The 16,344-nt window shown below is 46.9% G+C and overlaps 1 protein-coding gene across 9 annotated transcripts in view; it reads right to left on the reverse strand.

The window, feature by feature from the left end:
• cadpsa (Ca2+-dependent activator protein for secretion a) overlaps positions 1-12,181 on the reverse strand; it is a 279,926-nt gene extending 267,745 nt beyond the window's left edge. For 5 of the 9 annotated variants that reach the window (XM_055647589.1, XM_055647592.1, XM_055647588.1 and 2 more), the window contains exons 1-2: positions 11,977-12,180; positions 11,265-11,636 (exon numbers count right to left, since the gene is read on the reverse strand). In XM_055647589.1, coding sequence (XP_055503564.1) covers positions 11,265-11,606 — 342 coding nt within the window. In that variant the 5' untranslated portion in view covers positions 11,607-11,636; positions 11,977-12,180. Of the gene's footprint in view, positions 1-11,264; positions 11,776-11,976 lie in introns of those variants that run through there. The other 4 variants (XM_055647593.1, XM_055647590.1, XM_055647594.1 and 1 more) reach the window with 3 other exon arrangements.
• Positions 12,182-16,344: the final 4,163 nt, after the last annotated feature.

Genomic DNA, 16,344 nt, shown 5'->3' on the forward strand with positions numbered 1-16,344 from the left:
TTTTGGGTCTATCTTTAGTATAAACCAGTATCTGTCGTTGCTTTGTTTTTTTTAAATCACATTTAAACTTTGCTATTTGTTTTGGCAATAAATGATGAGAAGCATTGTCCTTCAGAGGTTGCTACTCATCAATTAAAATTAATTTGCTTTGTCAGTATGAATTGGTTTCATTATTCGAGCTGAATGATGAGTAGACGTGGGTTGAATTTCTGTATGACCTATAACATCATTAAAAGCTTCTAATTTGTGCATTTAGACACAAAGTGCTGGAGTAACTCAGCGGGTCAGGTAGCATCTCTGAAGAACATTGATAGGTGACGTTTCTGAAGAATGGTACCGACCCGAAACGTCACCTATCAATGTTCTCCAGAGATGTTGCCTGACCTGCTGAGTTGCTCCAGCTTTTTGTGTCTATCTTTAGCAAAGTCTAAGTACTGGATTGCAGGCGATGAGATATTGAAGACTCTGCAGGGAGCTAAAAGTGACAGTCGTTTTGACTCACAGCAAGATAGTTTCTCCTTGCTGTTCCAACCTCACAGCAACAAGGCAAATAGACACAAAATGCTGGAGTAACTCGGTGGGACAGGCAGCATCCCTGGAGAGAAGGAATGGGTGATGTTTCGGGCCGAGACCCGTCTTCAACAGACAATAGACAATAGGTGCAGGGGTAGGCCGTTCGGCCCTTTGAGCCAGCACTGCCATTCAATGTGATCATGGCTGATCATCCCCAATCAGTACCCCATTCCTGCCTTTTCCCCATATCCCCTGACTCCACTATCTTTAAGAGCCCTATCTATCTCTCTCTTGAAAGCATCCAGAGAACCTGCCTCCACCGCCCTCTGAGGCAGAGAATTCCACAGACTCACAACTCTCTGTGAGAAACAGTGTTTCCTCGTCTCCGTTCTAAATGGCTTACCCCTTATTCTTAAACTGTGGCCCCTGGATCTGGACTCCCCCAACATCGGGAACACGTTTCCTGCCTCTAGCGTGTCCAAACCGTTAACAATCTTATATGTTTCAATAAGATCTCCTCTCATCCTTCTAAACTCCCGAGTGTGCAAGCCCAGCCGCTCCATTCTCTCAGCCAATGACAGTCCCACAATCCGGGAATTAACCTTGTAAACCTACGCTGCACTCCCTCAATAGCAAGAATTTCCTTCCTCAAATTAGGGGATCAAAACTGCACCCAATACTCCAGGTGTGGTCTCACTAGGGCTCTGTACAACTGCCGAAGGACCTCTTTGCTCCTATACTCGACTCCTCTTGTTATAAAGACTGAGAGTCAGGGGAGAGGGAAACTAGAGATATGCAAAGGGAATGGTGTGAAAATGACAGATCAAAGCAGGCGATGCTCAAGAAAATGTAGGATGGTTCATTGTTGGCTGAGGGGAAGTTGACAATGGCGCGTACAGGCAGTAAAATTAATCTGGAGGACAGTGAGACTAGTGGGAGAACCAGCACTGAAACAAGTCAGTCAGACCATTCAGTCCATCTAGCTATTTATGGGTCACTCCCCTTACTACACATCAAACTCCAAAGACAAAAGATGGGTAAAAATGTTGTTATTTGAATACCAAGAGACTGCAGGAGTTGAGCAACGGTGGATAGAATTAGATACTTCTTCCAGATGCGGCATTTGATTATTTTGTGTGCGTTAAAAACCTCACCAGTCGACATCTCTTTGTGCCTCTATAGACCAGGGGTTCCCGACCTTTCCCGTCCCGTTCACCCCAGGCAACTTTAATAGCGCGTAACAATGTTCTTTCACTTATTCATGAACAACTAATGATGAACAGATACTGGTATACCAGAACCAAACACAGTCAGTCAATGAGAAAATAATATGCCCAGATCCAGAATCAACAAATGTACCCCCTGGGTAAGTGAAATTTACCCCAGGTTGGGAACCCTTGTGATAGACCATTTACAAGACCATGTTCTCTACATTTTTGAACAAAACTGGTATCCTCATGTTTTGTTTATTTTGAAATCCATTTCCCAATTCATTCAATCCATGAATACCTCTTTGCAATTAACTTATTATCGCCAACTCTTCTAACAAACTGTCCTAATTTTTGAGTAGTTGGCAAACTTGCCATTATGCAAATTTCTCTCTCTTCAATACAAAGATTTAAAATACGGTGAATAGTGATGGAGCATCACAATTCCTTTCAGTCCGTTTAACGATCTGATCAATCGCTGCTCAGTGAATATATCCTAATACCACGTTAATAATTTGCTTTGCACTCCATTAGATTGAACCTTAACACAAAGCCTCTTGTGTGGGACTCCATCCGACACCATCTGGAAATGCAGAAAAATAATATGAATAGATGGAGTCACATGAGGCTGCAGATGCTGGAATCTTGATCAAACATGACGTGCTGGAGGAACTTACAGCAGGTAAGGCTGCATTCCCTCCACAGTAGAAAGCATTTTTATCGGGATGCATCACAGCTTGGTTTGGGAACAGCTCCATTCAAGACCGCAAACAAATTGCAGAGAATTGTGGACGCAGTCCAGACCGTCACCCTTCCTCCCATCAACTCCATTAAAACCTCACGCTGCCTCGGCAAGGCCAGCAGCATAATCAAGAACGTCGCACCCTGGCCACTCTCTCTTCTCCCCTCTTCCATCAGGCTATCAGTATAGAAGCATGAAAACGCACACTTTCAGATTCAAGGACAGCTTCTTCTCAGCTGTTGTCAGGCAACCGAATGACCCTACCCCAACTGGGAGAGCAGTCCTGAACTACATTCTACCTCAGACTATCTTTGATCGGACTTTACTGGCTTTATCTTGCACTAAACATTATTCCCTTATCATTCCCAGACTGATTCCTGGGATGTCAGGACGGTCTTATGAAGAAAGACTAGACAGGCTTGGTTTATACTCTCTAGAATTTAGGACATTGAGAGGGGATCTTATAGAAACTTACAAAATTCTTAAGGGGTTGGACAGGCTAGATGCAGGAAGATTGCTCCCGATGTTGGGGAAGTCCAGGACAAGGGGTCACAGCTTAAGGATAAGGGGGAAATCCTTTAAAACCGAGATGAGAAGAACTTTTTTTCACACAGAGAGTGGTGAATCTCTGGAACTCTCTGCCACAGAGGGTAGTTGAGGCCAGTTCATTGGCTATATTTAAGAGGGAGTTAGATGTGGCCCTTGTGGCTAAGGGGATCAGAGGGTATGGAGAGAAGGCAGGTACGGGATACTGAGTTGGATGATCAGCCATGATCATATTGAATGGCGGTGCAGGTTCGAAGGGCCGAATGCACCTAATTTCTATGTTTCTATGTGTCTGTACACTCTGGACAGCTCGTTTGTGAATCATGTATTGTCTTTCCACTGACTGGATAGCACGCAACAAAAGCGTTGCACTATACCTCGGTACACGTGACAATAAACTACACTAAGCAGATCAAGAAACAAGATACTGCCTGACCCACTAAAGCTGCTCCAGCACTTTGTGTTTTAAGGTGAATGGATAGATATTCCCCTTTCTAAATCACCTTTCCAAAGGATTCAATAAGAGATAACCTTCCTGGATCCATTCTCGCTCTCAAATCTAAAATAAATGAAGGTGTTCAGTTTGAAGAAGGGTCCTGACCCGAAACGTCAACTGTCCATTCCCGCCACTGATGCTGCCTGACCTGCTGAGTTCCACCAGCATTTTGCATTTTATTCAAGGTGATGAATTGTTTATCATCAATCTGGTTCATTCGAGTACATTCCTGACAACAGGCTAGGTCAGGTGTTTAAGAAGGGACTGCAGATGCTGGAAAATCGAAGGTACACAAAAATGCTGGAGAAACTCAGCGGGTGCAGCAGCATCGATGGAGCGAAGGAAATAGGCAACGTTTCGGGCCGAAACCCTTCTTCAGCCTGATGGGGCGGGGAGAATAAAGGAAAAAGGAGGAGCCCGAGGGCTGAGGGAGAGATAGGAAGGGGAGGAGACAGCAAGGGCTAACAAAATTGGGAGAATTCAATGTTCATGCCCCCAGGATGCAGACTCCCCAAGCGGAATATGAGGTGCTGTTCCTCCAATTTCCGGTGTTGCTCGCTCTGGCCATGGAGGAGACCCAGGACAGAGAGGTCGGATTCGGAATGGGAGGGGGAGTTGAAATGCTGAGCCACCGGGAGGTCAGGTTGGTGGGGAACATGCGGCCTTAAGGCTGCATGCGGCCTTCTAAGCCATTAAGTGCGGCCTTTTGAATGAATCCGAATTTTGTAGAACAAATCCTTTTATTTTTATTAGTATGTTTTTATTTGTCTTTTATTATTTTTATTTTAATCTTAAAATGAACGTATTTAAAATACCAAAGAGTGAAAGAAGATTCAACAACATAATCCTCCCCGACTGATGGCCACAATTATAACATTAGTAAGTCACGAGGACTATTTTAACAAAATAATGTACATTTTGAAGTATATCTAATTTAAGTTTCTTGGATGCGGCCTTATTAGATTACAGCTAACTTAATGCGGCATTCCAACATGAAAAGGTTCCCCACCCCTGGGCTAGATGGACCTTAGTTCCCTGGTTTTCACCTCCCCTAATTCTTAAATAGTAAAATGACACGTATCATTTTCCAATCTCAATTCATAATTCATGAATCGAGATAACTGTAGAAAATGATGGTAACAAAATCTGCAGTATTCACATCTAATTCTTTAAATTCCCAGGGCTATAGAACGATATAAACTGGAGATTTGTCAACTGTTAGTTATTTTTTTATTCTCTAATCACTAATCTTTTTCTCAAGATCCTGTCCCTGGTTAAATTAGTTTTCCCTCTCATCCTACTGTAATCTTCCTCTGGTCTAAGTAATCATTTCATATGCCCACCATTATCTTAGGTCCCGACCCCAAAATGTCACCTCTCCACAGATGCTGCCTGACCCGCTGAGTTCCTCCAGCACTTTGCACAAGACCCCCAAACATCTGCAGTTCCTTGTGCCTCCGTTTTCTTCTCACAAAATCAACATTGTCCATTTCTAAGGTGCTAGGTATAATAATAATAACTTTATTTATAAGCGCTTTTAGACAACATCAGTTACCACAAAGTGCTGTACATGGGAAGTCAACAAAAAGTTATTACAAACTACTAAAACCATTAAGACGACAGGACTATAAAAACAGTAAAAATTAAAAGACATTAAAAGCACTAAAAACAGGAACAAAGTCTCAGCCAGTGTCGAAAGCCAGTGAATAAAAGTGAGTTTTTAGGGAGGATTTAAAGATGGGCCAATCCACCCTGCCTCCCCCGCCCAAAGTCATTTTAGGTTTAAAATAAATTCTGCCCTTAAAAACATCACCGTTTACTTCATGACATGCTCTCCTAATAATGTTTCATCCTTAATGATTAAGGCTACCGCTACCCCTCACCATGCCTTTGTCCTATTAATGTACACTTTATTGTGTACATTAACTTTCCTGGATCCATTCTCGCTCTCAAATCTAAAATAAATGAAGGTCTTCAGTCCGAAGAGGGGTCCTGACCCTTCTTCAGGCAGTCACGGCGGCGCAGCGGTAGAGTTGCTGCCTTACAGCAAAATTCAGCGCCGGAGACCCGGGTTCGATCCCGACCACGGGCGCTGTCCGTACGGAGTTTGTACGTTCTCCCCGTGACCTGCGTGGGTTTTCTCCAAGATCTTCGGTTTCCTCCCACACTCCAAAGACGTGCAGGTTAGTGCGTTAATTGGCTTGGTGTAAATGTAAAAATTGTCCAGTATAAAACTGTCCAACTTCCCGTATAGTCCCTGGTGGACTCTTCGGAAGGTACAAGGTACAAGATATTCTCCCGCACTTCAGCATTTTGTCTCAGTAATGGCTCCAAATGTCATTCTCACCAAACTGAATTGGTCGCTTTTCCTTCCAATCTTTTCTTCGAGTTCCATGCATTTGTCCTCAGGATTCTCATTCCAATCAGCATACAGCTTCAAACCTTTTACTTATTGGTCTTCCCTGGTTTAATTCCATTCAGGCATATAGCCTTTAATTTGTTTCTTTACTTAATGAACCAATTCTGCCAATTAGCCTGTTTTTTTCCCCATACAGCCCAATCCCCCCCTTGGTCGACATGGACAAGTTGGGCCGAAGGGCCTGTTTCCATGCTGTATGACTATGACTAATTACCACATCAAAGTACAAGTGTGTGAAAACTGTTTCATAGAAACATAGAAACATAGAAAATAGAGCCACATCTAACTCCTTCTTAAATATAGCCAATGAACTGGCCTCAACTACCTTCTGTTGCAGAGAATTCCACAGATTCATCACTCTCTGTGCTCATCTCAGTCCTAAAACATAGAAACATAGAAACATAGAAATTAGGTGCAGCAGTAGGCCATTCGGCCCTTTGAGCCTGCACCGCCATTCAATATGATCATGGCTGATCATCCAACTCAGTATCCCGTACCTGCCTTCTCTCCATACCCTCTGATCCCCTTAGCCACAAGGGCCACATCTAACTCCCTCTTAACTATAGCCAATGAACTGGCCTCAACTACCCTCTGTGGCAGAGAGTTCCAGAGATTCACCACTCTGTGTGAAAAAAGTCCTCCTCAACTCGGTTTTAAAAGATTTCCCCTTTATCCTTAAACTGAGACCCCTTGTTCTGGACTTCCCCAACATCGGGAACAATCTTCCTGCATCTAGCCTGTCCAACCCCTTAAGAATTTTGTAAGTTTCTATAAGATCCCCCCCAATCTTCTAATTCTCGAGTACAAGCCGAGTCTATTCATATGAAAGTCCTGACATCCCAGGAATCAGTCTGGTGAACCTTCTCTGTACTCCCTCTATGGCAAGATTTCACTTTAGCATTTCTACTGTCATTTCCAGGTGATTTGTCCAAAGCCTCACCACAGTATTCCGGGATTATTTGGCTCTTTATCTCATTTCCTCGTGACTTTGTTCAATATTTTTTGACATCTCGGATAATCTGGACCCCACAACAAATGATTTTTATTGGGCACAAAATGCTGGAGTAACTCACCAGGTCAGGCAACATCTCAGAAGAAAAGGAATAGGTGAAAAGCTTCTCTCCAGAGATGCTGCCTGTCCCACTGAGTTACTCCAGCATTTTGTGACTATCTTTGGCCTGAACCAGTACCTGCACTTCCTTCCTACACATATTATTTTTATTGCTATTTTCTGATCCAAAGAGTGTCAAAGGTTACAGGGAGAAGACAGGAGAATGTGAATGGGGAGGAAAAATAGATCAGCCATGATTGAATGACGGAGCAGACCAGATGGGCCGAATGGCCGCCTCATTCTACTACTATGTCTTATGGACTTACGAACAAAGAGCCTTAGAGACACACATCACTTTTTGAAATATTGTGAATTTAGGTGTGTTAATATTTAAGAAGGAACTGCAGATGCTGGAAAATTGAATGTAGACAAAAATGCTGGAGAAACTCAGCGGGTGAGGCAGCATCTATGGAGCAAGGAAATAGGCAACGTTTCGGGTCGAGAGCCGTCTTTAGACCCTTCTTCAGTCTGAAGAAAGGTCTCGACCCGAAACGTTGCTATTTCCTTCGCTCCATAGATGCTGCCCCACCCGCTGAGTTTCTCCAGCATTTTTGTCTACCTTAGATATGTTAATAAATTGTTTTTTCAAATCTCAGACCATTGGTGTTATATATTTCAGTTACAATTGAAGAGTTATTAATATGCTGGAAAATGTGTATTTCACATCCACAGCTTTGAAATGTAATTGTGTTATGATTAGTACATGGGCACCTGACAGTACAAATATTCTGAGATGGGGGGGGTTGTTCTGTCGTGGGTTAGACTGAACCTCCCCCCCCACACAATCTCTACACATCGCCAATCCTGGAATTTCCTCTCATCACTTATATTCATGCTTCAAATATCTTGTTGCGTTTTAAAACTGTTGTCAGACCAATTTCTCTCTAGGGGTAAATAAAGTTCCATCGCATCTTTACAAATCAAAAAAGCCAGTTCCAAAATCAAAGCCTTTCCCGTACAGTACTGCACCCCAGTTCTGAGAACAGCCAGGCTAAATTACAACTATCAAGTGGAGTATTTTGCAAATCAAACAAGCCCAGATGAGAGGCGGGCGTGTGGGGAGAGCCTGCAGTATAAAGGCAGCTGGAGTTATGTTCCCCGGGCCACTGTCGATGATCAGTGCCAACAACCCATGTTACACAGAATGACATCTCAGCACTGCTCCACAAGGCAAGGAGGGTTCTCCATCTATCTACCCGCAGCAAATTGTTCTTTGTCTCTGGCATCTCCAAGTACCGTTGTACCCCACAGATACACAGCCTGTATCTCACTTGGGCAGTTTACAGCCCAGCGGTATGAATCATTATTTCTCCAACTTCAAGTAACCCTTACTTTGAAGCATATAAGATTATTAAGGGCTTGGACATGCTAGAGGCAGGAAACATGTTCCCGATGTTGGGGGGGTCCAGAACCAGGGGCCACAGTTGAAGAATAAGGAGTGAGCCATTTAGAACGGAGACGAGGAAACACTTTTTCTCACAGAGAGTGGTGAGTGTTGAATTCTCCGCCTCAGAGGGCGGTGGAGGCAGGTTCTCTGGATGCTTTCAAGAGAGAGCTAGATAGGGCTCTTAAAGATAGTGGAGTCAGGGGATATGGGGAGAAGGCAGGAACGGGGTACTGATTGGGGATGTTCAGCCATGATCACATTGAATGGCGGTGCTGGCTCAAAGGGCCAAATGGCCTACTCCTGCCGGCCATTTGAAGACTTGATATACTTGTCTAGAGTCTATTTCCCTCTCTCTCTCTCAGTCCTGACTAGTTTGGCTGTCCTCCTGATTAAATTTTACCTATTGTACACCTCGTTGTCACCTTTCCCTCAGCTAACAGTGAACCATTTCCACATTTTCCTTCATCATCACCCCCTCTCGTCTTCCCACCTCACCCTTCCATATCTCAGTGTCTCCCTCTCCCCTGACTCTCAGTCTGAAGAAGGGTCTCGACCCGAAACGTCACCCATTCCTTCTCTCCAGAGATGCTGCCTGTTCCGCTGAGTTACTCCAGCATGTTGTGTCTATCTATGGTTCTTGGTTAACTGAGGGGAAGGTGAAGGCAGGAACGGGGTTCTGATTGGGGATGATCAGCCATGATCACAGTGAATGGTGGTGCTGGCTCGAAGGGCTGAATGGCCTACTCCTGCACCTATTGTCTATTGTGACAAGGAGGCATACAATTAATAAATTAATCATATGGACAGTGAAATTAGTCGGAGAACTAGGGAGGGATGGAGAGAGAGGGTTGGCAAGGGTTACCTTAAGTTCGGGAATTCAATATTCCCCATAATTACAATATTCCTGTAAGCTGCCCAAGCGAAATCAGGGATGTTGTTCCTATTATTTTCGTTGACATTCACTCTGACAACGGAGGCATGCAGCCCAGGACAGACAGGTCAGTGTGGGCTGAAGAAGGGTCTCCTCCCGAAAAGTCACCCATTCCTTCTCTCCGGAGATGCTGCCTGGCCTGCTGAGTTGCTCCAGCATTTTGTGTCCATCTATGGTTTAAACCAGCATCTGCAGTTCACTTCCTCCACACAGGGTCAGCGTGGGAATGAGGAAGGGGGGTTTGGATGGACTATTGCACCCTGGACTTATACAGTCCCTTGTAGCGGTGCTGATGTGACAATGACTCTGTCATTACCATTATCAGCGCCACTTGGTGGAGAGAGTGATAACGCGGTAGAAATCACTGACGCCCCATCATCCCTGTCTGAGTGCGGGCGTCGTTATTTGACTATTGAGGGGGGGAGGAGGAGGTAAAGGGCTCCAATATATATATATTTTAATGTACAGATGAACCACTTTGGCTCACAACCCCTGCCTGTATTTCACGCCACTCTTCTGCCTGATGTGCCTATCCCCCGGCTAATGGGGCAACAAGGAGAAAATGCGCAGGCAAGAACAAAGGGAAAGTCATACATCTTTGCAACAGCAGTGCCCTGTACAGGCAAGTTAGCCCGGGCGAGAGTTGCAGTGCCCGGAAACCCAGCCGCCAAACAAAAACACTGATGCAAGCGCAAAGTCGCCGCGAGTTTCGCCCTCCACAATTAACAAGTCACCTTGGACTGCCAATTGATGTTCCTATTCGGGGACGTGGGTGTGAGGAGGTGCCTCCTCCACGCAGGCTGGATAAGCTGGCTGGGCGGCCGCTGCCACTGCAGCGAGCAGGGGGATTAGTGGCTGGGTGGGTGAGTGCAGGCAGGCAGGCAGCCCCGGTACATGACACTAATGTCACTACTGCTGGCCTTGGCAGTGTGTGTGTGTGTGTGTGTGTGTGTGTGTGTGTGTGTGGGCAGCAGCAGCTCAATAGCCCCGGGGGCTGGAGAGAAGGGGGCTGTCTGGGGGGAGGGGGTGGGAGAGGGGGGGGTTGGGGGTAAAGGGGGACGTTTGGGGGTTGGATGGGTGAGGGGAGAATTTTGGGGGGGTCATGGGTTAGGGGGGGGGTTTGGAGGAGTGGGGGTTTTTGTGGAGGATAGGATGGGTTGGGGCTGGGGGGGGTGGGGGGGGTAGTTTTGGGGCAGGGAGGATACTTACGGGGGGGGGGGCAGGAGTGGTTTGGGGGGGGCAGGGGAAGCGGGATGTTTTGGGGGAGGGAATGGCATGAGCAGGGGAGGTTGGGGCAGGGAAGGGTGGGAGGGGGGTGGAGTGGAGTGAGCGAGGGGGAGGATGTTTTTGAGGGGGAATGTTATGGGAGCAGGGGATGGGGGGGTTGGGTTGAAGTTGGGGGATTGGGGGGAGGAGGGGGGGGATGGTTCGGGTTGGGTGAGGGAGGGGGGGGTTGAGAGAGGAGGGGGGAGTGGGGTGAAGTTTGGGGGGTGGTGGTTTGAAGGGAAGGGGGGGTGTTTCGGGATGGAGGGGAGGGGGGGGTTTCGAGAGAGGGGGGGGGGGGATTGAGAGGAGGGGGGGGATTGGGGTGAAGTTTGGGGGTGGTGGTTTGGGAGTGGAGTGAGGGAGGGGGGTGAGAGAGAGCACTGAGTTTTCCGGCCCCCCCGCCCGATAGGAGGGGGTGAGAGGGGGGGGTTGAGGGGGGGAGGGGGGGATTGGGTGAAGGGGTTTGGGGGTGGTGGGGGGGGGAGTGAGGGGGGGGGGATTGAGAGGGGGGGATTGGGGTGAAGGGGGGATTGGGGTGAAGTTTGGTGGTGGTTTGAAGGGGGGGGGGGGATGGTTCGGGATGGAGGGGTGAGAGAGAGAGAGAGAGGAAGGGGGTACAGTTTCACCGCCAATGCCCCCCTTTACCTTCTGCTGCCTCCTGGCCATGTCGGTGGGCTGCTTGGCGTTGAAGGGGTAGGCGATGCATCGCATGACAAAGACGTAGAGCTGCAGTTTTCTCTTCCTCTCCTCCTCCTCTCTCTGCAGCCTCTCCAGCTCCTCTTTCTCCTTCTCGCTCACCACGGACGGGCTGGGGCTGGAGGGACGGATGCTGCTACTGCGGCTGGTGGGCTGCAGGCCGCCGCCACCGCTACTCTCGCTTGTTCTGCTGGGGGACAAGCGGCTGCCGGCCGCCGGTGCCTGCACCTCCTTGCACTCTTCCTCCACCACATCCTCCGTCTCCTCCTCGCTAGACGACGGGTCCAACATCTTTGCAGCCCCTCACTCTTGCCCCCTCTCCTGCGCGCACACAGCACACCAAATAAATGCCAGCAAGGAGTGGGGAGAGAGGGAGAGGGAGGGAGGCAGAGAGAAGGAGGGAGAGAGAAACAGAGAAAGAGGGAGAGAGATGGGGAGAGAGGAGGTGAGAGGAAGGCAGAGGGAGGGACGGAGGCAGAGAGAGAGAGGGGGGAGAGAGAGAGAAGCAGAGATAGAGATAAGCAGAGAGAGAAAGGGAGAGAGATGGAGAGAGGGAGAGAAGCAGGGAGAGAGAGAGAGAGAGAAGCAGATAGATATCACGCCAGTTCTATCTCGGCTTCGCACGGCTTATCTATCAGCAGAGAGGAAACGGATTGCTTACGTTTTAGTGATCTAACTCTGCTCTCCCCGACACAAGGTATTAAGGATGTACACAGTTCAGGATCGAGGCTTTATCCAAACCACAATCCCTTTCTGCCTGCCGGATTCTGTCAATTAAAAAAAACCTGATCGATGTACCCCACTTCCTGCTAGTAGTGTGTGCAGCGCAGCCGAGACACAAGCGGACTGGCCCGGCCCGGTACTGCCCACTCCAAACACAAGGCTGGCCCGGCCCGGTACTGCCCACTCCAAACACAAGGCTGGCTGGCCCGGCACTGCCCACTCCAAACACAAGGCTGGCTGGCCCGGCACTGCCCACTCCAAACACAAGGCTGGCTGGCTGGCTGCCTCTCACATAAAAGCTGCTCTCACTCTGGTTGTGCCAGAACAATACAATGTGGACTCAACACAGGGGGCTTCTGCACTGTGCAGATTCACACACACACACACACACACACGATTTGAGTCAGTGCCAACCTTCACATGAAACTCAACGGCGAACATTGCTGCCCAATTTGCACTAAATGACCGTCGGAGTTCATTCCTTGCGTTTGTTCAAACGAGAGACTGAAATTACTTGTGTGGGAAGGAACTGCAGATGCTGGTTTACACCGACTGTAAACACAAACTGCTGGGGTGTAACTCAGCGGGACTGGCAGCATCTCTGGAGAAAACGGAATAGTGACACTGAATTTCCGCCGAGAAGAAGGGTCTCGACCTGAAACGTCACCTGGGGAGCTGCCTGACCCGCTGAGTTAGTTACTCCAGCAATTTTTGTGTGTCTTCCTTCGGAAGAGAATGACCCAAACGTAAATTCCCTGAGAAAAATGACCCAAACAAGATGTCCCAGCTAAATTGTCCCACGAGTGATATTAATTGGAAGAATTCATTTAAAAGACAGGTGATTTCGAAAGCATAATTTAAAAGCGATGGAAACAATATCAATCTCAAATTGAAGAAGGGTTTCGGCCCGAAACGTCGCCTATTTCCTTCGCTCCATAGATGCTGCCTCACCCGCTGAGTTTCTCCAGCATTTTTGTCCACCTTCGGTTTTCCAGCATCTGCAGTTCCTTCTTAAACACTCAGAATAAAAAGACGTCCCTTTAGAAAGCAGATGAGGAGGAATTTATTTGGTCAGAGGGTGGTGAATCTATGGAATTCATTGCCACAGACGGCTGTGGAGGACAATGGGTATTTTTAACGTGGAGTTTCTCCAATATTCAAGATTCAAGAGAGTTTATTGTCATGTGTCCCTGATAGGACAATGAAATTCTTGCTTTGCTTCAGCACAACAGAATATAGAAGGCATGAATACAGAACAGAATACAGAAATACAGCCAGCACTTGTGTCTACCATCAATATCATATTCACCAGAGGCAGAGCCTTTCAATTTCAATTGGAATATAATATTCAGTAACAAATTACTAAATATGCTGATATTTAACAGGGTGATTAACACAACAGGACACAGGGTGCTGGAGTAACTCAGCGGGACAGGCAGTATCGCTGGAGAGAAGGAATGGGTGACGTTTCGGGTGGGCACCCTTCCTCAGACAATGCTGGCTGACATGGCGAATTACTCCAGCACTTTGTATCCAATTGTGCATTATAATATTATTTGTTGGGGTTCACTATATATTGAATTCTCTAAAAGTCTCTGATTGGAATCCACTCTCCAGCCGCGGGCCATATTGCTCTGACATGACTTATTCAGAGGAAAGCTCCTCGGGATTATTCTGAGGACACAATAGTTGAAAGGTTTAACATGAAACAATGGATAATTTACAATCTCAAAGTAGTCCTCAGCAGAAACCCGTGCCCTGCGCCCCCTGCTGCAAAGTGCTTACGTGGCAGGCAGTCTCCAAGATTTTTTTTTGGAGACCCATTCATAAACTGGGAAATCAATGTTCTCACCACGTTGTGACATTTAAGTTTACAATACCTCCTCAGTTTTTGCAAACTTTTACAGACGGCATTCTGTATGATGTTCTTACATAATCCCCGCCAGAGGAAGCAGTAAATAGGGCAAGTCGGCGTGTAGGAAGGAACTGCAGATGCTGGTTTGCAATGAGGATAGGGCCCTTCTACTTCTTCTTTCATGTGGCGTGCACAGCCTAAAGTTGTTGGACAACTTGTTCTATTTGATCTTCCGTTTGTGCACGCTGGGTTTGATTGCATTAGTTGAAACAGGGCAGACCACGTGAAGGTTGCAATCTTCCACCCCAGACCCTTCTTCAATGAGAGTCAGGGGAGAGAGAGATATTTCTAATATGGAAGTGTACGGTGTGAAAAATGTTGGCATACAATAATTTTAATTTAATTTAGTTTAGTTTAGACACACAGGCCCTTCGGCCCACCAAGTCCGCACTGACCAGCGATGCCCCGCACACTAACACTATCCTACACACACTAGGGACAATTTACATTTATACTTAGCCAATTAACCCACATAACCTGCACGTCTTTGGAGTGTGGGAGGAAACCACAGATCCCAGAGAAAACCCACGCAGGTCACGGGGAGAATGTACAAACTCCGTACAGACAGCACCCTTGGTCAAGATCCAACCAGGATCTCTGGCGCTATAAGGGAGCAACTCTTTCAATTCAATTCAATTCAATTCAACTTTAATGTCATCGCACAAATACAAGTATCAGTACAACGAAATGCAGTTTTGCGTCAGTCCGTACTAGTTGTACATAAAGAAATAAAAAAAAATAGAAAGAGAGAAGATACAGAATAATCAAAAAATACAGAATAATTAAACAATGGGGATGGAGGGACCGGAGAAATCTATCGTCGGGACTCCGAGTTCAGCAATGTGATTGTATTGTTGTAGAAGCTGTTCCTCATCCTACTAGTACGTGACCTGAGGCTCCTGTACCGCCTCCCTGATGGGAGGAGGGCAAACAGTCCATGGTTGGGGTGTGAGGGGTCTTTGATGATCTTCCCAGCCCGTCTCAGACACCGTTTTCGGTGGAGGGCATCCATGGCAGGGAGCGGGGCACCGATGATGTGCTGCGCGGTTTTCACCACCCGTTGTAGTGCTTTCCTGTCCGCAGCAGTGCAGCTGCTGTACCATACCGTGAAGCAGGTGGTCAGGATACTCTCTATGGTACAGCGGTAAAAGTTGGTCAGGATCCGGGGGGACAGGTGGGCTTTCTTGAGCCTCCTCAGGAAGTAAAGGCGCTGCTGTGCCTTTTTGATCAGCTTGGAGGTGTTGAGGGACCAGGACAGGGACCTCACCCACTAAAAATGTTTTCCTCATTTAATTTTTAAACCATTCGTCCTGGCCAAATTGACTCTCTCCTGAAACATTCAGTCTGTTTCCACATACACAGTCCGATTTGCTGAGTATTCCTAGTATTTTCTATCTTTTATTTTAGTTTAGTTTAGAGATATATAACAAATGAAATGTATAAGATTGTTAAAGGCGCTAAAACACGCTAGAGGCAGGAAGCATGTTCCTGATGTTGGGGGAGTCCAGAACCAGGGCTACAGTTTAAAAATAAGGAGTAAGCAGTAGGAGGCCAGTCGGCCCTTCGAGCCAGCACCGCCATTCAATGTGATCATGGCTGATCATCCCCAATCAGTACCCCGTTCCTGCCTGCTCCCCATATCCCCTGATTCCGCTATTTTTAAGAGCCCTATCTAGCTCTCTCTTGAAAGCATCCAGAGAACTGGCCTCTGAGGCAGAGAATTCCGCAGACACACAACTCTCTGTGAGAAAAAGTGTTTCCTCGTCTCCGTTCTAAATCCATGTCCATATTCTTTCTGCCTTTTGGGCCACCTCACACATCTCCATATTAAATCTCATCTCACACCTGTCTGCCCATTCGGATGTGTAGGAAGGAACTGCAGATGCTGGTTTAAACCGAAGATAGACACAACATGCTGGTGTAACTCAACGGGTCAGGCAGCATCTCTGGAGAAAAGGAATAGGTGACGTTTCGGGTTGAGGCCATTCTTCAGTGAGAGTCAGAGGAGAGGGGAACTAGAGGTATGAAAAGGTACTGAAGAAATCGGAGCCTGCATCTATGGTAAATTGGAGGAACAGCACCTCATATTTCGCTAGGGCAGATTTCATCCCCATGGTATGAATATTGATTTCTCCAATTTCAAATAAATCTTGCTTTCCCTCTCTCCATCTCTCCTCCACCCTAGTGATCATGCTACTTTCACTGTTCATATCCCATCGTTCGCTCCTCTTCCCCAGCCAACAAGGGACCATTGTGGGCTCTAGGCCACCCATTCTGATGCAGTGCATCACTATCCTTGGTATTGTTTACTGTACGTCCAATCCTCGACTCGTTGGAAAAGTTTGCAAGTTCACCCTGTAAAACCATGTCTACGTTTAATAAGAACACAAA

The sequence above is a fragment of the Leucoraja erinacea genome, chromosome 16 (genome assembly GCF_028641065.1).
Source record: "Leucoraja erinacea ecotype New England chromosome 16, Leri_hhj_1, whole genome shotgun sequence".
Classification (NCBI taxonomy): Eukaryota; Metazoa; Chordata; class Chondrichthyes; order Rajiformes; family Rajidae; genus Leucoraja; species Leucoraja erinaceus.